At 35.8% G+C, this 23,947-nt stretch overlaps 1 protein-coding gene across 8 annotated transcripts in view; it reads left to right on the top strand.

Annotated features, from left to right (window-relative positions):
* The window catches only part of mrvi1 (murine retrovirus integration site 1 homolog), a 39,990-nt gene continuing 16,043 nt past the window's right edge, over window positions 1-23,947 (top strand). For 3 of the 8 annotated variants that reach the window (XM_083557961.1, XM_083557958.1, XM_083557956.1), the window contains exons 1-23: window positions 531-972; window positions 1,903-2,010; window positions 2,170-2,350; window positions 2,534-2,592; window positions 3,239-3,299; window positions 3,608-3,766; window positions 3,861-3,969; window positions 4,834-4,884; window positions 4,960-5,037; window positions 5,547-5,603; window positions 6,298-6,357; window positions 6,457-6,512; window positions 7,171-7,255; window positions 7,357-7,467; window positions 7,945-8,027; window positions 8,393-8,618; window positions 9,068-9,379; window positions 10,615-10,720; window positions 13,972-14,015; window positions 19,260-19,365; window positions 19,504-19,648; window positions 19,996-20,494; window positions 22,000-22,200. In XM_083557961.1, coding sequence (XP_083414087.1) covers window positions 753-972; window positions 1,903-2,010; window positions 2,170-2,350; window positions 2,534-2,592; window positions 3,239-3,299; window positions 3,608-3,766; window positions 3,861-3,969; window positions 4,834-4,884; window positions 4,960-5,037; window positions 5,547-5,603; window positions 6,298-6,357; window positions 6,457-6,512; window positions 7,171-7,255; window positions 7,357-7,467; window positions 7,945-8,027; window positions 8,393-8,618; window positions 9,068-9,379; window positions 10,615-10,720; window positions 13,972-14,015; window positions 19,260-19,365; window positions 19,504-19,648; window positions 19,996-20,494; window positions 22,000-22,200 — 3,117 coding nt within the window. In that variant the 5' untranslated portion in view covers window positions 531-752. Of the gene's footprint in view, window positions 236-530; window positions 973-1,902; window positions 2,011-2,169; window positions 2,351-2,533; window positions 2,593-3,238; window positions 3,300-3,607; window positions 3,767-3,860; window positions 3,970-4,833; window positions 4,885-4,959; window positions 5,038-5,546; window positions 5,604-6,297; window positions 6,358-6,456; window positions 6,513-7,170; window positions 7,256-7,356; window positions 7,468-7,944; window positions 8,028-8,392; window positions 8,619-9,067; window positions 9,380-10,614; window positions 10,721-13,971; window positions 14,016-19,259; window positions 19,366-19,503; window positions 19,649-19,995; window positions 20,495-21,999; window positions 22,201-23,947 lie in introns of those variants that run through there. The other 5 variants (XM_083557959.1, XM_083557957.1, XM_083557963.1 and 2 more) reach the window with 5 other exon arrangements.

The raw sequence follows: 23,947 nt of genomic DNA, 5'->3' as shown, positions 1-23,947 counted from the left end.
GAGGAGGAGGTGGGTGGTCATGTCAGCTGGACTTGATGTCTTGTTGTGTGTGCCGAGATTAGGACAAGCAAAGCGTCTTTCCAGATGAGATTTTATTTAAATAGCACAGATGCTGTACACACTTTTGATCAGTTAGAATGGGATATCTAAAATATTCTGCTTTGGGAAAGGGACAAAGTATATAGAAGATGCAGAAATTGAAGCTTTCAAGAGGATAATATTTGAGTGATAAAAGGTATGTGTGTATAGGTTGTTATTTCTCGCTGGCATAAAACAATCATTGAGTTTTATTTTTATATATTCCTGCAGGAAATCAGTGTCATGTCTAGTTACAGACCTTTATTGCTTTTTTGATTTTATAGAGATGTTTTGGATTTAAACAGAAATATAGAAAAAGACTTCAGTGTTCTTCTGATGTTTATCCCATATACCCTTCCTCATTAACTACACCTGACACAAGTCATCAGTTAATTTGGGGTTTAATAAGGAAGGGCAATACAAACCTGTTCAGAAAGTATAATGTGTGGTTTGTGTATTAGTGTATAAGAGTTTGACTCTCCTGAAATAAAGCCTCACAAAGTTGTGGCTTTGCCTCATTTTTATTTAAATGATATTTAAGTGTATTAAAAGGATCACAGTAGCATTTAAATGATCCTTCCTGTTGTAGTTAAAATGCAATCCTATTTTCATGGGATTTGTCATGGAGACTTGTCCAAGTGCATTTATTTATTATAGTGCTTTTGCATTTGTTTATGATTTCCACAGTGGTCATGGCTTCAGGATATGTGGACACATGTGACAGTTTTCCTGAGAACTCAGCCTACGGGCAAACAAAAAACAGTGTGTCCGACTCTCCTCCTCAGCAGAATAACATGCAGGATGGTGATAATCACAAATACAGAGCTTTGAGTTTGTCTATCGACTCTGGAATTTCCTCGGCTGAATTTTCCCATCTGCACTCCAACACCAATAGTAGGTTTGTTTGTTTAATTGTTTGTTTGTTTTTAAATTGACACCAATGCACACTTTAAATATTCATTTATTTTGAAGTGAGAGAAAGCTGGATAGACTGCGGTACTAAAGTGTCTAGAGAACAACACCAGAGAATGAAGGCCAAAACCTACACCCCAACACTCCAAAATAATTATTAGTGTACTGTATATCTCTCTAACGCTTTGGCATATTGACATCAAATTTTATGTTTTTTTTTTTTTAATTCTTTTTATTTTTTTGTCTTTTTTTTTTTGTTTGATTATTAATTAACAACCATGGCATGTGGTTACATGAGCAGTTTTGGAACATTGCCACCTACTGGTCAGAAAATATGCTTACATATCCTTATAATTCGTCCTAAAATCATTTCATTGGCGTATATTGATTTAGAGACTCGAATATTACACAGTTTATATATGTGGGCATTTGGTAATGTGGATTATGTTGTGATTAGATGTATTTTTTAAAATGAATTCGAGTATTGTCCTGAAGAAAGAGACATTTTTGGTGCTCGAACATTTCTAAAATGTTGCACTTGAACTAGTCTTTATAATAGCTATAACGGGGTCAATTAACAATTAATGGGAGTAAAGTGTACTCAGTAACCTATACCTCTAAAACAAAACTCATCTTATGATTTTTAAGTAGGAATAAAACATTATATGGATGTAAGGTAATAGGTAGCACAATAACATTATGGGAAGTTACTTGGATATGCTAAAAATGTCTTCTTTGTTGTGCAATGTAGTGCTTACACGCCTGGCAAATAATGGATATAATTTGACTCATACACTTAAAGTACCTGAACACTGATATCTGCTCACTCTTCTATCTATCTGTCTGTCTGTCTGTCTGTCTGTCTGTATACACACACACTGTATGATACACTTTCACAACTTTCTGTTTTAGACTTCAGTCTAAGCGACAGGTATTTATGTGACCCCCTTGACATGAATGGCTTCTCAGAAGAAGAGCTGCTGAACATTACATTTGAGGAATGCGATGCTAGTGGACAAGGTAGACTTAAATCTTCCTTTCCTGAAATTGACAGGATTTAAAAAATAAATAAATATATGTATACTATATATTTGTGTGTGTGTGTGTGTGTGTGTGTGTGTGTGTGTGTGTATATATAATATAATATAATATTGCACACAATTTCTTTCGCCTCAACAGGAGAAGTTCTAGCCTCCACGGTGGTGCAGTTTCTACAGGCCATGACAGGCCACAGTAGTGCACAGGAGAAGCTGGTCGTATTGAAGCACATGTTGGACCCAGAGGATCAAGATTTGCCCATCGACAGAGACGTGTTCCACGCAACCATGAGGAAGTGGATATCTCAGTGCAGTCAGGACGGGTGAGACATGGCTACACATAGAAAACTGAAGTATTTCTACATAATGCATAGAAACATTTTCCTTCAAAACATAAATGTCAAAAATAAGAGGAATTAGTCTGTTGAATAACAAATGGTAGAAATTTAGACCATTCTGTTATTTTTTTGATGCTGTTTGAGAAGAACATTCCCATTGACTTGTAGATTATTTGATGACTGCTACCAGATGTCAGGAACAAACTATTCCAGAACAACTGGCAATGGTGAGTCTTACGAGTTGTCTGTTAAGCTGATTTGGGATAACGCTAAACAAATAAAACCGAGATGAATACACATGCGCACTCAAGCAAAATTTCTTGACAACACTATTTTACTATGGTGAGGGAAATAAAATGTAATAAATAAAACCCAATGAGATTTTAAAACCATTTTAAAAGCCCACATAATACATTCAGTATCATTACAAAAGATACTTTTGGCACAAAGACCCCAAAGATCAGTTTTAAAACTCCACAGTTTTCTAAAGTCTAATAAATACGTGTAAGGAATCGCAGGAAAAGAAAACCATCAATCCTGAGAGCAGCCTGAAAAAAAAAAAGAAAATGCTGTGCCCTGAATAGATGAGAACAAAAAAGATGAAGAAATGTGACTGAGCCATATATAGATCCAAATTGGTGGTGATGACCTGTGACCTATGACCTGTGGTCTGAATTTTAAAGGAACTCCAAATAAATAGGAGCTTGATTCAGTTCGCAGCAAGAATATGTACGTGTTTCCAACTTTGTTAAACATCATAAGAAGAGGTTCAGTGTTTTTTCTCTCTCTAAATAAATAATTATTAAATTATTATTATTGGTGCCAATAATTTTAAAACTATAAAACCTTGTGTTAATGCTGTTGTTTTCTTAGAAGCTGAATATTCTCCTTCATCGGGTGAAACTATATTTACAGACCAAAGCGAGTATAGTTGGTTAGTAAAATATTTTTTATTTCTTGCGTGTTAAGAATAAAAGTGTGTCATGCTTTTATAGGAAAATAATCAATGGTGACTATTTTTCAGTAACAGTACAACCTGAAGTTTTATTCCTTTTAAAGAACAACATTTTTCCACCTGTTATAATGATTAATTCATGAACGACATGTTGTACAGTTATTAATCATTCTCACCAGCCTCTTAAATTTAACAAGACAAAGTCTTGAACATATATGGTATGTGATGATCTTGATTAGGATCATAGCTGATATTCTAGCCAAAGGCGTGTTATTTTATGGCCCCAGTGACGCAGGTGATTTGTTGGGCTTGGTGGCTGAGCTGAAACACACTCAGGGCAGACTGAGAAAACAGAACAGCAGCCTGCTGAGGAGCATCTCTCAGTGCGAGGAAACCAACCTTGAGTTGATGATGGATGCTTCAGAGCTTCAGAGTAAACTAGCAAGGTGCTGTATTATTTTCAATAATTTTTTTTCATCCATACAAAAAAATACCTCTTTGTTCCTTGTGTGTTATGTGTAATGTGGTAAACCTCCTCAGTGCCCAGCTGAGAGCAGGAAGAGCTCGATGTCTGGCTGAAGAGCTGGAGGAGGCCAGGCGAGAAAGTCAAGAGAGAACCAGCCAAGCTCAGGCTTACAGCCAGTCACTGGTCTGTGAACAAATAAACTAAAATTTATAAAACAACATAGGGTTTCTTTAATTGCTAAATCACTATCTATCTCTGTCTGTCTGTCTGTCTGTCTGTCTGTCTGTCTGTCTGTCCATTTTTAATATTTCTGTCCACTTAACTGACTAGTCAACTAAATGTGTCTACAAGTGTGGAATTTCAGTTCAATTTTAAATAATTTTAAAGCATCTAAACATCTCAGTGCCACAACAATATCAACATAACATATCTAATCATATATAAAACAACAATGACTGTCTATCCATCATTAACTTTTAGTTAGATGGATTTCTCGATATATGTGTTTGCAGCTTAACATTCTATAAGGCTTGTGTCTGGTTAATATACTGTATAATATGCACTATATGATGACATTAATTCCACACTAAAATAAAGAATAAAATGTTAATAATAACATTAGGCAGGCCATTTTGAATTTGTAACTGTGGTGGCCATAAGATAAGCTTCAGCCAAAGTACTCTTTTGAAAAATTAGCTAACTACATTACAAGCTACTTAGAAAGAAGTAGTTAATTACTGGTAAAAGAGTAACTAGTTACTAAAGAAAGCGAGTTAAGCTAGCTACATTTCTACTTATAGCTAGCTACTCCCCAAGACTGTAAATGTAATTAGTGATTATGTGGAAAATCATTTATAAATAAGGAAGGAAACTTCCTACTTTCAAGGAATTAATTAGGAATTGTGTGAAATTATGCCATTTATTTCAATACGATCTTGTTTTTTTTTTTTTTTATACACAATTTAATGAACATTTTATTATAATCTGATCGAATGTAAAAATTGAGATTTATGCTTGTATTTTGGCTTGTTTTCCTTTTTTTTCCAGATAAAGGAGATTGAACACCTGAAGACTCGTATCAAAGTCATCGAAGAGATGGTACACTGTGTCATTTATTTGAGCAATATTTATTTAAAGCAATCATGTGGAACCTTTATCACTTTTTTTCTGCAGAATGAAAAACTGCTGCTGGAGAGAAACATTGCAGAAGATCGAATAAACAATCTCAAAGGAGCAAACACATATGTCAGGGTGAGGACTTGTAGCTGTTTATACTCTATTCTCATTGTAAGGTGTTGATTAATTTTCTATAACAGTGGCTCTGACAGTAGTGCAGCTGCAAATCACAGGTTTATATTGTCAGTTATAGACTCACAATATATGTGAGTAGAATGAGTAAGTACTTATTTTAATACAATTATCATTTTAATAGTAACAGTTAATTTAATATATACAGTAGACACGTCACAAAATTTAAGGCTGATAATAAACAAACACATTTTTTTTTATATTTAAGAAAGTAAAACTTGTGTGATTGAAAGATGTTTGTATGACATTTATGAAAGGAGTTTCCATGCTCAGCGATTTCAATCTGAGGTAAAGTTTTATCAGGGCTTGCTGGTTTTGTGGAAATGGCACAACATTAAATGTAACTATAAATTGACAAAAAATACAGTATGTGTTTTTGTATTTAATGTTTCTCTGCAAATATTTAATTTACACACATTATATTTTATTTTTACACACTTTACTGTGTGTAGGAGGAACTGGACGAATTGCAGATGCTACTGGCAGTGAAAGAAAGAGAAATTACTAAGGTGAGCAGACACACAGTATTTATTTATATGTTCTTTTTGCAAAAGCATTGTTTACCGTTTCATTAGTGGGTCACAGCTCAGTTATTTACCAATCTGTCTCGCATAGATTTTTGATCCCCATTTCCGTCCCAATTTGGTCAGCTAACATGTTTCCTCCATGAATCTCAACAATGAAGTTCTGTTGATGCTGTAATTTTGCGCTCATATTTGGAGTACCGGTACCTGGTTGAACTGTGTTGCTGTGACTGAGAGAAGAATGAGAGTATTAATGAGAACACACAGGCAATTTCAAGTCGTGTGTTTTTGTCATTGCAAGGCATTAAAATATGGAATGATAGCCATGTTGGTCCATATATATTTTTAAGGTTTCCAACCTTCCTTAATCTGCCAAAACAATAAGTTTCCACCTCAGTGTCTGATTGTGGGTGTGAGGCAGTCTTAAAACATCTCTCCTCTATTCCATCTTAAAATTATTCTGTTGGAACCAAAACTGTCTTTTTTTTTTTTAAATTGATCTCTTCCCAGACTCTTTCATTCTTCCAGTCATTCACTGTCCAATTTTTGTGGTTTTTTTGTATTTTGCCTAGTTTGTTGAATATAAACAAAAGAAAACATGCATGTCTAAAAAAATAATAAAGTACAGTATTCTTTACACCCTATTCACTAAAAATGTGTGTTTTAATTACGCTTTCAGAAAAACGCCATGCTACAAAGGTTTAAGGAAACATTTCTGGATTACCAAAGAATCGTCGATGTACCAAATTCACATTATTTAATTCAAATTATATATATTATATATACTGTATGTTAGCAAATTACATTCTTTGGTCACATTTTTTGTTTTGTTTCTTAGGGTTTGCAGTGTGATCTGGTGAGATTACAGGAGCAATCACATCAAGCTCTTATAAGGTGAATCCCAAAATTTTAAAGGAAACTTTTAATGACTGATTTTAATGGCTGGCAAATTTAAAGCATGCATGAAAAGTAAAGGTTAAAGACATTTTAAACATGGATAAAGTTTCCATCACACGAAGTGTGTTCATAAAACTTTTAGAAAACAGATCTGTGCCCTGTTTACTTCACTACACCTCTACTTTACCATGAAATTAAAGTTAAATGCTAAAATACTTTAGAAAATATCCTGTTACCTAAACACATTAAGCCCTATAAAATGGAATATTCTGTATGTCAACATTAAGTACCATGATTACTTGATTTCTTTACTTTAGATCATGGGAAGAATATAAGTACTTTCTGTATTTTATTTGTCTTTGAAATTCTGAATGTATTGCACACATTATAGCTGGAAAGTAAACTATTAATAAACAAAAAAAATATATATTATTAAGCAAGTTTTTTGCATTTACTAATTCCCTATTCCAACCTTATTTATTTTAGAACAAATTTCAAAGAAACTTTTATAATGTTGAATGATGCTTTTTTACATTTATTTATTTCTATGTTTAATCATGGATTCACCAGTTTGATTGAAAAACCCTGCATCGTACCAGTGCCACCCTTAAGCACAGTTAATGTTTGGTTTACCCTATTTGCTGTTTTATGGCAGGTTTGATAAATGTTCAGCAAGTCTGAAAAGTAATAGTGCACCCAACCACTACTCCTTACAACGTGAGATCCAGGAGGCTGAGCCGGTAAAAGAAACACATCTAGAATTACTGTGCACATTGTGTATTTTAGTCATGATGTGTTGCAGTTCCTGGTTAGAAGTGATGTTTACTCTCTTTGGTATTAGAAGACATGTGTAGAAGAAAACAATAGCTCAGTGCCTGAGCCTCAGCCTCCTTCATCTTCAAAGACAGATCTGTACAATTTCATCCACAAGATCAAGTCTGCAGAGCTGCGGGTGAGAAATTATGGATTAATAAATAAACACTGTTTGTGGTGTAATAAGAAATAAATCTTTAATGTATTAGCTCTCCTACTGGGCAAGAAAAAGTTCCAGTGTGTAGTGGCATGTTTTTGTTGCCTGGAAACATTACTTGGCCAGGGTTTCCAAACAGAGGGTTCCTAAACCTCTAGGTTGCTTTTTTATATTATATTTGTGTTCCTGACTTCCACACAAGCTAATTCACCTGACTTAAAAGCTATCTGTGTGGTGTAGCAGGTGGTGGGATTCAGTACAGATAGAGAAAAGGGAGAGTATATTTTGTATATACATAGAATTTTGTGATTTTTGATTCTCTGATTGTTAAAGAAAACTCTGCTAATCACTAGCGTACTATGAATGGGGGGAAAAAGCACATCCTTATCATACTTAAGAGTTTGTCCTCGTTTTAAACCTAAACTCTACATTACATGATTTTGATTTCTTGCTTGTCAGGACGCGTATAGAGCTGAATCATTACCAAAAGCATTCCTAGAGGACCAAAAAGAGCAAACAAGATCCAAGCAGCTACTGACAATGTAAGCATGTTATTATAAATATATATTTCAGCCTTTTATTCAAATTATTTTGCATGCTCTTCACTTTTAACTCAAGCTAGTTAATCTTTTATGTTGAACGAATTATTATCAGAAATGGTTACATACATTACCATAAAGAAAATGGACAAACTCCAGTATTGCTCTGATAGCAGATTTGTGTCCTGATGCCTGGAAATGTAAAAAGATACTTGTATGCAAATGTAACTCTTGGGTCAAAGTGATTTGAATATAACCTATGAAATGGGGAAGATAAGTCAAGAATCTAGTTTCATGTTTGAAATATTTTTTTAAAATATATATTTTTAGAATCAGTTCAGTGTCCAAACTTTGTGTGTGTGGTGCAGTCTGAGAGAAATAGAGCGGCCGTGGTTTCCATGGGACCAGCAGCCAAAGCGCAGACAGATCGAAACACACCGGAAGAGGCAGGAACTGCGCAAAGCTCCACTCGTCACCTGGTGGAGAACTCTGAGGGTGGAGGATGAGAGAAACTGGAACACCAGTGACATTCATGGTACAACCAAGGAAAGGCTCGGTTCTCTTGAGAGCCAGTTGAAGGATGCACAAGTAGAGGTGACAGAGGAAATGCACGGCAGAAGTTTCTCTTGAATTTTGTGTATCAACAGCTCATTCATGTTTTAAATATGTTCATCTATTACTTAACTTTGATTGACCAAGTATTTCCATACCATTCAAACAATAAATCTATATTTACAAAATTAACTTGTATTAAACAACTAAAGTAACAACTTTACACTCATTAAAAACTACAGGATATATACAGTAACTATATATTACTATACAAATTAAAACCGCTCCTCGTGCCCTTCTGCCATCCCGAACAGTCTAAGGTCACATTTGCACAAACTCTCATTCCTGGCTTTCCTTTTAACATGTATGTATTTGTGAAAGATTTGATCTATACCAGAGATTTAGTTCTATATATTCTTAGCCACTTCCTGATAAGTTTTAAAAACCACCTGAAGTGGATTTTCTAAACATTCTGAAAATGTCTACATTAGGTCCAAAACAGCAGAACGGAATTGAGAGAAGCCCGAGTCCAGGTGGAGAGGGCAGACGTGGGCGTGCAGACGGAGCAGGTTGGAGATGAGCGGAAATGTGTCGCTGCAGAGAAAGTTCTGGAGTCTCTCAGAATGGTGGAGGTGGTGGTGATGAAGGCGTTGCAAACTGCTGAGGTGCTAACTGAAAGCGAGAGAAGGACGAAGGAGAGGATGGAGGCCATCAGCCTAAAGGTGGAGGAAGCTCTGAGTAGAACAACAGATGCCGAAAACCAGCTGAGGGGACTTGAGGCTCGGGTTTCTTCCTGCGCAAAGGTATGTCCTGTGGTTCACTGCTATTTGTCTAGGATTAGGATGTCAAACAGGTCTGTTATGGATTTCAAATAGGTTTAATAAAGTTTTGCTCTGCTTTTTAAGCTTATTATTATTATTATTATTGGGAGGCCTAAAACTTCTAAACAATACTCCTCCTAGAGCTTTCAATATACATGCACTAAACTGAACACCAACCTTTCACTGACTTTTCAAGTGGATCGAAATTCCCATTTTGGATGATCAAACATCTCAAAAACTTCTACAAACTTATATTGAGAGAATGTTCGGATCCTGGCTCAGAATGTTTATGATTCAAAGAATAGCTGTCAAAAATTTCACATACCTGCATGCTCATGCCCCTATTTTTTCCCTCTAACTCTATTATTGTAATGCACACACTCATTTTATATATCTATCCCTCAATGCCATACTTTCTACCATCTCTCTATCAACTACCAGTCACATACTTTCACTCTCCATATTTCTTTTAATCATTTTTATCTGTATCTCATTCCTTCTTGTCTTTCTACTAATAAAATTCTCCATCTATATACTTGTCAATCTCTCACTCCATCTGTCGTCCTATCACTGATTGTCTATTTATGTATCTACAGTACAATCTATCATTCAAACCAGTAGCTTTCTCTCTGTCACAATGTCTCTTTTTTTGCATCTTTCCTTATTTAAAATTCATACCATCTTAAAGACAGTCTGAAAGTTTATAAGCTTGGTCAAGCCAACATCAGAGTTGGTCATGATGAACTTAACCTACCTAGTTTTATAATAAAATCACTTGTTACGTTACACTACAAATTAAAAAATGTGGAAAACTATATCATGGGGATACAAGATATCTGGAGGAATTTAAAAAAAAAAATGTAAATAATGGTACAAGAAATATTTATTTTGAACATATATTTATTTAAAAAATAATTATGGGCTATTTAACAGTGCAGAACATAAGGCATTAACCTTATCTCTGGCAGAGTTCTAACTAAAGAATGAAAGAAAAACATGGTGATTACCAGTGATTGGCAAAAATGTATCCTGCAAAGAAATAAACATACAAACAATTCATAACTAGCCATGAAAATAGCAAAACAAATGATTGAGCTACATTTATGTCCTCTACATTTTATAGTTGTTTGTATCATATCACTTTTGTTATGTTGTCTTTATCATGTACATACAGTATATTTGCATCTGACTAATTCTTATGCTTCTATAATAAAAAGTCTTCTGATAATTCGCCATGTCCTTCTGAGAGGTCAGAACCTGGGCATCATCCAGCAGTCTGTAGTGTCTTCATCTCACAACCTGTGAACCTGAACGCGACAAATGGTAACTGCTACTTTTATCTATATCAAAATTGGTTGCTTTTTCTTAACTTTCAAGTCCTCCATTTGAGCTTTTATTTTATGTTTCTGGGTAGTGAAATTTTCTTGCTCTTCCTGCTTAATCCTCAGGGGTCTCAATGGCTTCCATCCAAACTTCTTTAAAATTCAGCTTTCCTTCCTTCCATCCTGTCTACCCCTATAACACACTCACAGGGTAGAAATGTCTGTTTCTTCTCAGACACCCTGCGTGTGTGTAATACGGGCTAGCCGGTAATAAAGCTTGTTGTTCATGTGAAGATTATGTAAATTGAGGAGCAAGGAAAGGGTTGATCTTGCATGACCTTATCGTTTTTATCATGTGACCGTTCTTTTTCCTGTTCTACTCTGCTGTGTTGAACAGTGTCACATTTGCATGGCAAATGAGCAGGTAAATGAACGGTAAATAAAAAAATTCACTGGAAGGTTTTTTAGCAGGAGTTCATTTTAGTTACAATGTGAAATTAATTACTAATTATAGATTATTACATATTATAGTTTAAACGAGCTACATGCTACATATTTACCATTTAAATTTCAAACTTCAAATTGCTTATATTACCGGCTTATATTGCTGATAATTGTTAGTGTAGCTGTTTCTCATTTTCTGGATCTTTTCATAGGCTGATTAAAGTTGATTGAAAAGATATGTGCGTTGTGTGTTCACTTGGAGAAGAGAAACATCTGGTAATGAAATATATTATGCAAATATTTTCATAAGAGAAGAAGGCAAACATTAACACGATTATTTTCTTTAGGATTATATTGTCTAGCTGATTTCAGTAATAATTGTTTATGCCTTTATTATTAAACTGCGCCATGAATGTCCGTACCAAATTAATGAGATTTTCAGATACATCAGCTTTTAGAATTTACACAGAATGGCAAGTGACAGTTCATTGGGTTGAAACACCTTGTTAAAAAAAAAATGGGGGGAAAAAGAGGAGAATGAACAGACTGCTGAGATTCTTTTCTACTCATCATGTTGTAAAGCATGTTAAAATACCAAAAGGGCAAAGCATGCTCCATTCCTGGACTTGCTGAAACTTGAAATGGAGCATGTTGATGTTTAGGTACCACCTAACCAGACATTGTTGCAGACCAAATACATCACTTTAGATGTTTTGATGGGAAAAGGTGCAAAATAGGCTCTAATTAAAATTAAAAACCCACATTTTAAAATCATCTGATCCTTAGTGGGTCTAAAAATTAAGTTAATACAAACTCAGAGACACAACAACACATGACCATTGACACCTTGTCATTATTTATGTTACAAAAATAAAGCAAAATGGAAAAGCCATGTGTGGGAAAAGTAAGTGTATCTTTACTGTTTGCATCGGAGGAAGAGACACCAGCAATGGTCTTAAAAAGCAATTGTTGCTACCTTGGATCTGTCAGGAAAGGGTTATAAGGCCATCTCCAACCAAATTTAGGTCTACGATTTTATAGTGAGGAACATTTATTCACAAGTGGAAAACATTCAAGACGGTTGCAAATCTTCCTAGGAGCACATCTCAGCATAATTACCCCTAATTGCATAAAATTTAAGGGTTACATCTCAGTTTCTAAGAATGTTAAATGTTAAGTTCATGACAGTGCAATTAAAAAAGACTTAATTATGGTTTGTATGGAAGTGTTCTTCTCTCTCATAAAAATATGGCGGCATGGCCCAGGATTGCAAAGGTTTGGCTGTAATGCACATTAACACATTTTAGTGAAATCCAATTACAGCATATCAGCACAAACATCTTATAGCAACAGTCGAACAGGGTAGTGATATTATTTGAGACTGTTTTTTAGCCACAGGACCTGGGCAAGTCATTGCAGCAATTGTTAGCCATAAACTCCTCTGTATACCAAAATATTCTAGAGTCAAATGTTAGGACAAAAAAGCTTAGCTGAAATTGGTTCATGCAACAGGACAATGCTCATCAGGGACAAACGCACACCATTCACCTTTACTGTTGTTTTCTGTAAAGCTGCTTTGAGACAATGTCTGTTGTAAAAAGCGCTATACAAATAAACTTGACTTGACTTGACAATGATTCCAAGCACAACAGAAATCTACAACAGAATGACTGAAAGATTAAAGAAGCAAGGTGTTTAAATTGCCCAGTCCAAGTCCAGACCTCAAGCTGACTGAAATGCTTAGTAGGCCCTTAAGAGAGCTGTGCATATCAAATGCCTGCAAAAACACAATCAACTAAAGCAACATTGTAAAGATGAGTGGGTCCTCCAAAACCATGTAAGAGACAGATAAAGTCATACAGAACACAATAACTTCAAGTTATTGCCTGTAAAGGTGGTTCTACAAGCTATTGAATATAATTGGTTTTCTTTTGGCTTGATTAAAAATAATAATAATAACGACAGTGTAATCTGAAGTTCTTTACCTAATTTTAAGACCTAATAAAGACCTATGATTTTTATTTCCTCATATTTAAAAGCATAGAATTTAAAGAATTTAAATTATTTTTCACACACCAATTAGCCGTAACCTTAAACCCACCTGTCTAATATTTTGTATGTACCCCTTTTTGGTTTCTGGTAGCTTATGTTTGAATGGACATAATTCTGTCTAATAAGGTTGTGTTAAACCTTTACATTTATGTGAAGTTCAGGGGTTTTCTTTAGAAAAAGAGCTGCCCTTTTAAGGTTCTGATGCAAAAAAGATTTCATGACTTTCAAATCTGAAATCTATGCAGGCAGCAGAAGTAAACTCTGCCATAGATGATCAATGAATCAAGCTGAAGCTAAAGAATCCAGCTGTGGAATGGAGTCTTGCTGTGTGTGTGTGTCTCAATCATGCTCATCTCTGATCTCGCTTAGCTAGCACTTCCGAAAATGGTTTACGAAGCAGAATAATTTCCCCAATCCCTTTTTTAAATTGAAATATCAAGGTCACTATGAACAGAAGACACTCACACACACACACACACACAGGTCCATAATGTGGGCAGTGTGATCAAGAGGATCATGTAAATGGTTGCCAGGTTATTGTTGCCCGTAGATATGGAGACTGAGTGAGAGCGAGACGAGGGAATTGAAAATAATTATGGGAAACTCGACCACCAATAGTGTCTGAACCAGCTTCAGTACGTCAGTGTAGAGAAGGCTGGCCATTTTAATGCACTGTAACACTATCATTTGCATGACGGTCCAGTGAGATGCAAATAAACCCATGTGTCTCTTTTGTAACCGCTTCCATTCAAACAGGTGGCTTCTTTCTGTACACAGGAGCTGAGGATAACAACCCAGAGGTAAGAAAAGCTCTGTTTCACAACACATATTTATACTTTTACACATATTTAATGAACAGAACGACTGGACTTTTTGTGTGTGATAGGTGTCATTTAGCACTATAAATGTTACTAAGATGTTATATATAACATCTTTTGGAGAAAAAACATTATAGCTGGGTGATGGATGTTATGAACTACTCTTGCTGAATATCATTGAATAATTTTGAGGGAAGTTGCTGGAAATCTTTTGTTGTCTTACAGCCTAGAAAATTTTTTAACTTATTTGGGATTGCATGTCATCAATCTCTAAAAATGGCCTATAATAATTAATGGCATTTTTACCATTTGATTTAAATATGGTGCAAATATTTGGATTATTGTTAGTCCTTGTCCTTTAAAATGTTCTCAAACAAACTTTGATGAATATGAAGCTCACATTACATATAAATTACAAAATGTGGACTAGATAATAACTGTGTGTCAGACAATGCGCAACATCCCCCAAGAACTGTGTTTACCTAAACACACCGCAACATTCAAATATGGCACCAGAGACTTCACTTCCATTCAACAGACTGTCACGCTTACATTCACCCGATTACTAATTATCCACACCAGGTTACTAATCACTCACACCTAGACACACCTTCTAGAGACGAGGGCCACAAACTAGCTTTATGCTATATGTCCTATATACACGGCATCGTTTCTCAGTGTGTAACAATGTCTAGTGTATTGTCCTTGTTAAATAAGCAAACAAATGATAAAAAAAAGCAATTACTACACTCTCTATAGAAGACATAGGAGTGCTTGTCTTTAGTGAAATAATGCTGGGAGTTTATAATACTGACTTTCTAAGCAGTTTCCTGTTGTTTGATGTTCTGGTTTTTTATTTTGGTTTTTTGAGTCTCTAAATTTGCCTAATTTATATTGTTTGCATTTGTTTTTTATACTGTAAACTTAATTTTTAAATGTTTTATAGCAGCCTGTGGTGGTTTTGTTTTTTATTTTATTTTTTATTTTTTATATAACAGATTGAAATAATTTGCCGACTGTAGATCACAGTCAGAAACATCTGAATTCAGTCACCATCCGAAGAGTAGATTTTTGCTTTGTGTGCATGAATAAATGCAGATCTCATGAAGGAAGTTTCCATTTTAAATAAACAACGAAAAAAAGCACTGGCAGTTGTCTAGTGTAGATCGGTGGCAATGTATTTTGTTGAGGACAAGTTATTTTTTTGCCTGTAGTGTTTTATCTTAATAGTGAATAGGGTACAAACAGGCTCACTTTGGTACACAGTACACAGCAAACTGGATTGTCAGGCAAAAGAGCACACACGGCAGTAGCTGCACAGAGAGGCACAAAAAGCCTTCTCCTTAAATGGTCAAAGCTCCCAGGAGTCAAAGGGAGGCTGGCGTGGAGGGGGAAAAAAAGTCAGGGAAAGGAAAAGAGAGAAAGACTGAAGCATTGGAGTGGGGGAAAAAACAAGAGCTGGATTAAGAAAGTAGAGAAGAGCGAAGAAAGTAGAAGGAGCATCTTGAGGTATAGCCTGACTCTACTTTTTTATTTATTACATACTTGGACATTCCGAGAAACACAAATGATTGATGATTGTTTTTCATTTCTTACTTCTCCCTAAATGTCATTTATGAGCCAGAGTGCTGTACTGAAGAGCATTTTGTATGCAGTGTCGATTTTATGCTCTTGCCAAGAACTCTAGTTGTGTGCCAGTCAATGCAATGCCACATTTAAACCCAGTTATATAATGCTTGCGATGGTGATTGTGTTTGCTCAGCTTGTGTCTTCTGGTTATTCATTTATGATGAAGCTTCAGGTGATGCTCACCTGCCCTTGTTTTTAGCATGTCTGTTTAGATGAGTTAATTACTGTTCCCTCATTGTGCTTTGTACAACCAAATAAAAAATAATCTGCTGAGCTGGAGTGGCTTACATAGCCAGCAGAGACAAAGTGGAGATGTTCAGTTTCTCATGGAGCTTTTGAGAGATCTGGTCCGAGAACCCTGTGGGACCCGGCAGCCACATGACCCTCCTTGTCCTCTCCAGATTTTTTTCTTCTGAGAGCGGAACTTTTTCTGAGCAGGAAGGCGTACCAAAAATAGCTTTGGTCAATGAGAAGATCGCAACCAGAGAGACAGAAAGAGCAGCAACAAAGGCACAGATGTAATTTAACTATACTGTGGGTCAACATCTATGCTGTTTGTGAACTTTACAGTCACAAAATTATAGCGTTTATTTCACATTAATAACCACAAAGTTTTCTCAATTTACATACAGACAGAAAGCGACGGATTTACATCAACACATATTTCAAGCAGAAACATTGAGTCATGACAAGTGCACAGAAAAAGAAGGGGAAGGGGCAGGTCTTCCAGGGTATCTTTTAATATTTGCAAGTTTAAAACACCTACACAACTGAGTAAATATAGTCAAAGTGCAGCTTGTATAGCAGCACAGATTTACTGTCCTCTAAAAATACCTTGAGATACAACCATTATTGTCAAAATAACTGTAAACAAAAGAGTTCACCCTAAGAGATAATAGCTGTACATTATGTAACCATGCAAGTCACATGTCTTTTATTCATCATGTTAATGTTTTTGTAGATTTACTGTCCTCTAAAAAAGGCACTGCCTTAATCCAAAAAAGGATTAGTGCTAGATAACAATGATGATCACACAAAATATTGACACTTTGGACAAAGTTTTGACATGTTTACTGGGTGTGCTCACATTTGTTGCCAGCTATTTTGACAATAATGGCTGTATGCTGAGTTTTTTTTAGAGGACACTAAATCTTGACAGGACCATACAAATTTGTGTGTCTTGTATTAGAGCAGTTAAAATTTAGCTTTTGGTGCTTGAACATTGGATGTTGAACGACACCCCATGGCAAAGAACTGTCTGAGGATTTGAGACATAGAAGTGTTGCTCTCTACAAAGATGGCAGAGGCTATAAGAAGATCGGTAACACCCTAAAACTGAGTTACAGTGCAGTGGCCAGATTCATACAGAGGTTTCCCAAGACTGGTTCCACTCGGAACAGGCCTCGCAAGAGTCATTTAAAGAAGTTGAGTCCTCATGCTGTGCATCAAGTGCAGAAGCTGCTTTAGAAAACAGACGCATGAGTGCTGCAACATTGTTTTAGTGGTTGCAGAAGCAGAAGGTCCATTTGTCAGTGCTCAGACCATACTGCGCACACTGCAACAAGTCTGTTTACATGGCCATCATGCCAGAAGAAAGCCTCTTCTAAAGCTGGCTTACAAGAAAGCCCACAAACAATTTGCTGAAGACAACCTGTCCAAGAGCATTCATTACTGAAACCATGTCTTGTGGCCTGATAAGACCAAGATAAACTTGTGTGGCAACGCCCTGGTGAGAAGTACCAAGAAGATTGTGTCTTGCCTACAGTCAAGAATGGCGGTGGTGGTAGCATCATGGTCTGGGGCTGCATAAGTGCTGTTGTTACTGGGGAGCAGCGGGTCATTGAGGGAAACATGGAAACCAACATGTACTGTGACATTCTGAAGCAGAACATGATGCCTTTCCTTCAGAAACTGGGCTAAATGGCAGATTTCCAAAATTATAATGACCCACACACACCACCAGGATGACAACTGCCTTTCTGAGGGTGAAGGTGATTGACTGGCCTGTGGGCTATCATTTAAGCAGAAGGTGGAGAACACCATCTGTCTTAAATCCAGTAGCTCCATGAGGTCATTATAAAGGAGTTAAAGAGGGTCCCAGCAACAACCTGTACAGCTCTGGTGAATTCCATGCTGAGAATTAAGGCAGTGCTAGAGAACAATGGTGATCACACAAAATACTGACACTTTGGACACATTTTTGACATGTTTACTGGGTGTACTCACATTTGTTGCCAGCTATTTCGACAAAAATGGCTGTATAGTGTTTTTTTTTTTTTAGAGGACAGTAAATCTATACTGCTATATAAGCTGCACATTGACTACTTTAACATATATCGAAGTTAAACTTTTGTAGTGTTTTCTACAGTAGATATACTAAAATGGTTGCCACAATGTAAGGTGTGTACTAAATTTTGTGTGATACTGGGCCAACATCTCTTCCAGCTAAGAAAGGTCATAGTTTGCTCTTCAACATTCCATAACATTAGAACAGGAAGTAAAATATCTCTTCAGGCAGTTTAGCAACAAAAATCTAAGCAGCACTTGGGTCAATTAGATCAGTTTAAATAATTATAAACAATAAAAAATATAAATAATAAAAATTATTTTTCTGTATTAATTTGTAAATGAAGTCAGCATTATATTATAATTACGCTAAATTATTTGCAGCAATTTAGCAAGCTAAGCACAACCCATAGCTAACTATAACTACCTCGCTAATTGGCTTGGCTAATATTGTCTTTGCTTTTAATTTTTTTTTTTATGTTTCTGTATAAAGTAGATTATGGACTATAATGTTTTGTATTGTAGTGTTCTTTAAGCTAGCAAACTTTGGACAACTACCATATAAAACCGATCTGCCAAAGATTTTAGCTTTATTTCTTAGTATGGGCATTTTGCATCTATACCAATCTCAAAAATGTAAACAAATTCTTAATCTAATGGAAAATAGAACCTTTGAAAACTCACTCACTGGTATTTTCAGTCACAATACTAACAAAGTCTCGCAACACTAATGTGTGCCGTAGTTCTGGGTATGAAACGTTAATGTAGTTGTTGGTTTCAGTCATAAGATTAGTGAAAATGCTAGTTAATTAAATAAAAGCAGTGTGAGTGCTTGTTCCATTTATTACCACAAACATAATGGCTAATTCTAGTCATATATTTTAATCTAAAATCTAGCTCCATACGAAAGATGAATGTGAGACCTAGTTTTGGTTATAGCACTAATTTGAATGCTATGTACAGTCTTAACGATAATGATCTCTAGTCTCAGTAGTAATACCAGTATGCTATTACCAGTTATAGAACGCTACATTTTGCACTAGTTCTACTTATAAGACTAGTGAGAATACTTGTTGCAGTAACAATGCTAATTAGAGCACACATTCCAGTCATAAAAGTAGTGTAAATATTTATTTTATCATTAATAACTTATTATTCTCAATTAAAGTACTAGAAGAACAAAAATTTATAACAGCCAGATTGACTGAACTCACAAGCCACCTTTTCCAAAGTTTATTATGGAGTATTCAGTTATTAAGATACATGTATTGAATTGAGTTTTTGTGGAACCCAACAGCATCTGTGTTTCAGAGCACATCCCTGGACAAAGATGATACAACTAGAACTCTGAATGACTTTTCTGGACTGTTGGTGTCAAGTGAAAGTGCTTTCCTGTCAGACTCTTTGTGTTCTTTAGGTACTGCCTGCATCATCATTATCATATTACAGACATGAAATTATCTTTGTTTCAGTGTAATGTCTCGTTTTATTCCGTTTGACATTTATCAGCAACAAAAAGTAATGTTGGTTCCTGACTGTTTGGATTATCTTCCAGTGGGACTCGTTAACAAACAAAATCCACCAGAGGGGAACAGCAGTGAGCAAGAATCCACTGCTGCTCACGACCCTGTTCCGGAAACTTCCCAGAGTGTTGCCTGTGAGGAGCGAAGGCGCCATGGCACACAGGAGAATGGAGTCGGGTGAGTGTTTACATTCTTTCAGTTCTTGCAGGATGAGTCGTGTGTGTTTATGTAAAATCCCCTCACAAAGAGGTGAGATTGTGCAGAAACGCCAGAGTTTACATTGTCACCCACCGAAGCGTCGATTAATTACTAGAGGCTCTCTACAAGTTCCTGCTAAAATCCTGAGTGCTTTTAGTTTGGAATGAAAGGCCCATGTGTCACGTTGTCCAAGGACATGTTTTTGTTGCTTAGGTAATACAACAGGATACGTTCTCCACTGCTATTATGCACAATGATGAACTGCTTCTAGTAGGGCCTGTTTAGTATTTATCAAGTCTAATATTTACCTCCTGGTTCTACTTTAGGTCAAAGGAACCAGATGACAAAGATGACTTTCTAATAAAGTCTGAAGAACGGAAGAACATTGGAGTTTCCCTAGAAGAAGCTGTATATAATAAAACCCTCAAGCTAGAGGAAAAAGAATATCCCAACTGTAAACCAGACAACACAGGAAGAAGGCAACATTTAGAAACTTCTGCAAGTTCTGAATCAGGACAGAATACAAAGTGTGAAGTCTTTGAGAGCGTGCAGAGAGGGGACTCTTCAGAACGGGAGCAGTGTGACCAAATTTTCCGAACACGTAAATTTCTTTTACGTGAAGTTGCATCGGAGAGCAATAGAAGTTGGAAAGCGGAATCGGGAACAAGTACAGGAAGCAAAGAGGTGACAAATGGGAATGTAAAGGATTTATCAACAAATTGCAGCACTTTAGAATCTGGGAACAGACAAGGTTCTGATGTATATGAAGGAAGAAGTGTTCAAATCTGTCAAGAACAAACTGCACAACCGGTTGGAACACTAAAGGTAATCTTTTTTGTTTTCTTGTATTCTTAAATAAGTTGATTTATTTTGTGGTGTGGGGTAAATAATTATTTTCACATTTGCCTATTAAGTATGGAATCTTACACCCTGATAATTCTCCGCCCCCCCCCCCCCCCCCAAAAAAAAATGAAACATGTAGTCTGTGGTTTTAAAATATGCCACCTTAAATATTCATTTTTGTTTTAAATATTTATTTTAACTGTCTCACAAAAAGCTTTTCAAACCTTTATGTTGTTTTTATGTTTGTAATCACACTAACATGGAACATTTTGTTTGCTTTTCGACTACAACTGACCCAAACTTCCCCAAAAGAGATATCCATGTCATATTCAAATGTGTGTATATATATATATTTTTTACATTAATTCAGAGAAGGGAACAATAAGGTTGGTGTCCTACATGTAGGCTCAAATCCTCATACCCAATCCTCAAAAAACGTGAAGTGTAGCTTTGCATCAGTGTTGCATCTGTACATTTTCTATGTTCAGTACATGACCTTTTCAGCTCAACAGCTATCATAATTTTTGTAAGCAGTGATGCCCCACAGGCTTGGATGTTCCTGTTTCTTTGGATGATAGCTTGTGATAATCACAATCTGATTGTTCTTCCTTTTAAGGGCTACCAGTTTATAAGTTTCAGCATATAAGATTAAGAAAAATGAAGGCAACTGACTTGGTCAAAAATAGAGAAGGCCAGAGAGATTGTAGATTGGTGTTACTTTGCATGCCTGACCTGAAAAAGCAGAGTGAGTTTTGGGTTCATAAAAAGCCTGTCTGGTTGTTGCTATGATTCCTGGTAAATATTTAAAAATCACAAGCTGGTTAAAAAACAGCAGCTTGTTAATTTTAATTGCTATTACTTGAAGTTTGGTAACAACCCACATTCCTTTTTCCTGTGAATTCTCCAAAGGCTTTCTGCTATAGGAAGTTGATTTAGGCGTTTACCTTTCTGCAAAACAGTCTCACTCATTCTCTCTTGGGTTTCTCTTCCTATCTTTCCATCTTTAAAAACACAGTAACAGTAACAGTGTCTCCCTTTTTTGTTTGGATTAACATGAACCCAAAGATAGCCTTTGTAGTAATGAAATGAAAGTAGATGGTAATGGGTTCAGGAATTCGTCCTTTGGGAGTTTGAAGTAGACTCCGGATTTGGCTTTCAGTGTTTGAGCTCCATCTTTGAGAAAGCTATGAGAGAGTTGTTTTCTGCAGCGCGTTGTAACTGAGATACATAATTAAAACACGTTTACGACTTTATAAACAATGTGTGCTAAAACTTCTGCACTGGGAATGCTATATATATAAAGATTGCCATCAATTTTGCATGAGAAACCATTTCCTCTCAGGCTCCTCTGGTGAATGCAGAGTGATTGATATTGTATATAAATGGAATGATGTGAAGGCTGTCGGTATTAGACACCCAACACCCTCTAGCTCTAAACCTGAATATGCATTTGGTTTAAATATCTGTGTAATGTTGACTTGATGCAGAAAGAAATCTCTGCTGAATGTGAAGAAGCAGGATCTCCGGCAAACCCAGCAGCTTCTTCAAAGTCTCTAAAGTCCCACACTCCTTCCTTTTTCCCTCGCACTCACTCTCGCCCTCCGACCACCCCCACTATGCCCACCGTACCTGAAGAGGAAGAAGATTCTCCCGAGGAGATTGACAGCACCTCCAGCTCCCCATCCTCCGTAAGTCTAGAGTATTTACACTATTCTTTACCACTTAGATTAAGCTAAAGAAGAGCTGCTTGCTGGATGGAAAAAATGGGTCATCGTAAAACTTCATTTGGATGTTTTTTTTTTCTTCTTTCGAATAAGTGCGAGTTCCCCATTTCTGTGATTAGCTACTGATTAAATAATGAGCTAGAACACAGAATTTAAACTGGCTATGAACGAATTTATTTGTGAATCACTTACATGAGAAATGCCATCCTTAACAGTTAGCAAAAAAATTATACCTTACATTTGATCTTGATTTTTGAAAGAAGACCAGATTGATTGATCAGCTTGAAATGGTATGATTCTTTATTATTACACTGTTGATTTTAAATAGTTTCTATTGTGAACCAAAATAAATTTAGAAACTGAGAAGATAAGATTTAAATAAGACTAGATATTTTATGGGTATAAAGTATGTGTCTACCCAACTCGCTGCAACGGCTGACCTGTGTTACTAGAAGATTTAGCACATGCCATGATTTGAAGGGAAAAGTGTCTGAAATGCAGAATCTGAAATGTAGAATTTTTACCCATTCTTTTACTCCAAAGAGTACTTTTGGCCATTTAAATCACCCAGAACTTCACACAAACATTTGACCTGTTCATACTGGACTTTGTGGCAAATTTTATGACCTCTTGCTTCCTATTTGACTTTGTGCTGGTCATATTGACTCTGTCTTTAAAAAAAAAAAAAAAAAAAAAAAGACAGGATTGACTGTTCTGTTTCTCTTCGGAAAACACACATTGCAGTGTCACAGGTTTTATTAAAGCCACTGCATTATAATCCCACACAGATGCTCATAAAGTTCATGACCAAGATAAGATTCCACTCCTGGCCAATAATAAACTATTAAAATCTAATCTTAAAGAATTTAAAGGAGAAACAAATAAAAGTGGGTCTCTTCTCTGTGATGGCAGAATTACGCTCGCTGTTGGTAGGTCATGTCTGTGTCTTGATTAAGAATTCTGTATTATTCATTATCAGAGGATTTAAAAATACAACAAAAAATACAACTTGTCTAGTGAATGTTGAACTTTTGTAAATGAGAAATGTTGCTTTGAATTTATTAAAGCATTCTGATGGACACAGATGTTAGCTGCTTTCCCATGAGGCAGGTCTGTTTGTGTGTGTTTTATCATGGGAATTTAAGTTTTTGTCTTCCTGTGGAAGTTCTGGAGAACAACAGATTTTTTTTTTTATTTATTATTGTTGGATATTGCAAATGTGAATCCAACAAAATATAAAAGACACATGTATATGAAATGAATCTTTTCTCAGTGCATGTTATGCTGCCCTGTGATGCCGCATGAGCATTTAAAAAAAAATAAAAAAATGCTGATGTTTGCTTCATGCACGAGAAAGAGTTGCCTGGAACATTTACAGTTAAAAGAAACTGGGTGGGGGAAAAAAACTAAGTTTCCATCTATGCTACTTCTGCTGCACCCTTTTTTTTTTTTTTATTAATTCTTAATTTAAATATTACAAACCAGATTCGAAAAAAAGTTGGGACACTGTACAAATTGTGAATATATAAGAAATGCAATAATTTACAAATCTCATAAACTTATATTTTATTCACAATAGAATATAAATCAAATATCAAATGTTAAAAGTGAGACATTTTGAAATGTCATGCCAAATATTGGCTCATTTTGGATTTCATGAGAGCTACACATTCCAAAAAAGTTGGGACAGGTAGCAATAAGAGGCCGGAAA

The sequence above is a fragment of the Silurus aristotelis genome (assembly GCF_946808225.1).
Source record: "Silurus aristotelis genome assembly, chromosome: 13".
Classification (NCBI taxonomy): Eukaryota; Metazoa; Chordata; class Actinopteri; order Siluriformes; family Siluridae; genus Silurus; species Silurus aristotelis.
The sequence above is the reverse complement of the archived record's forward strand: the minus strand, read 5'-3'. Positions and strand labels throughout refer to the sequence as shown.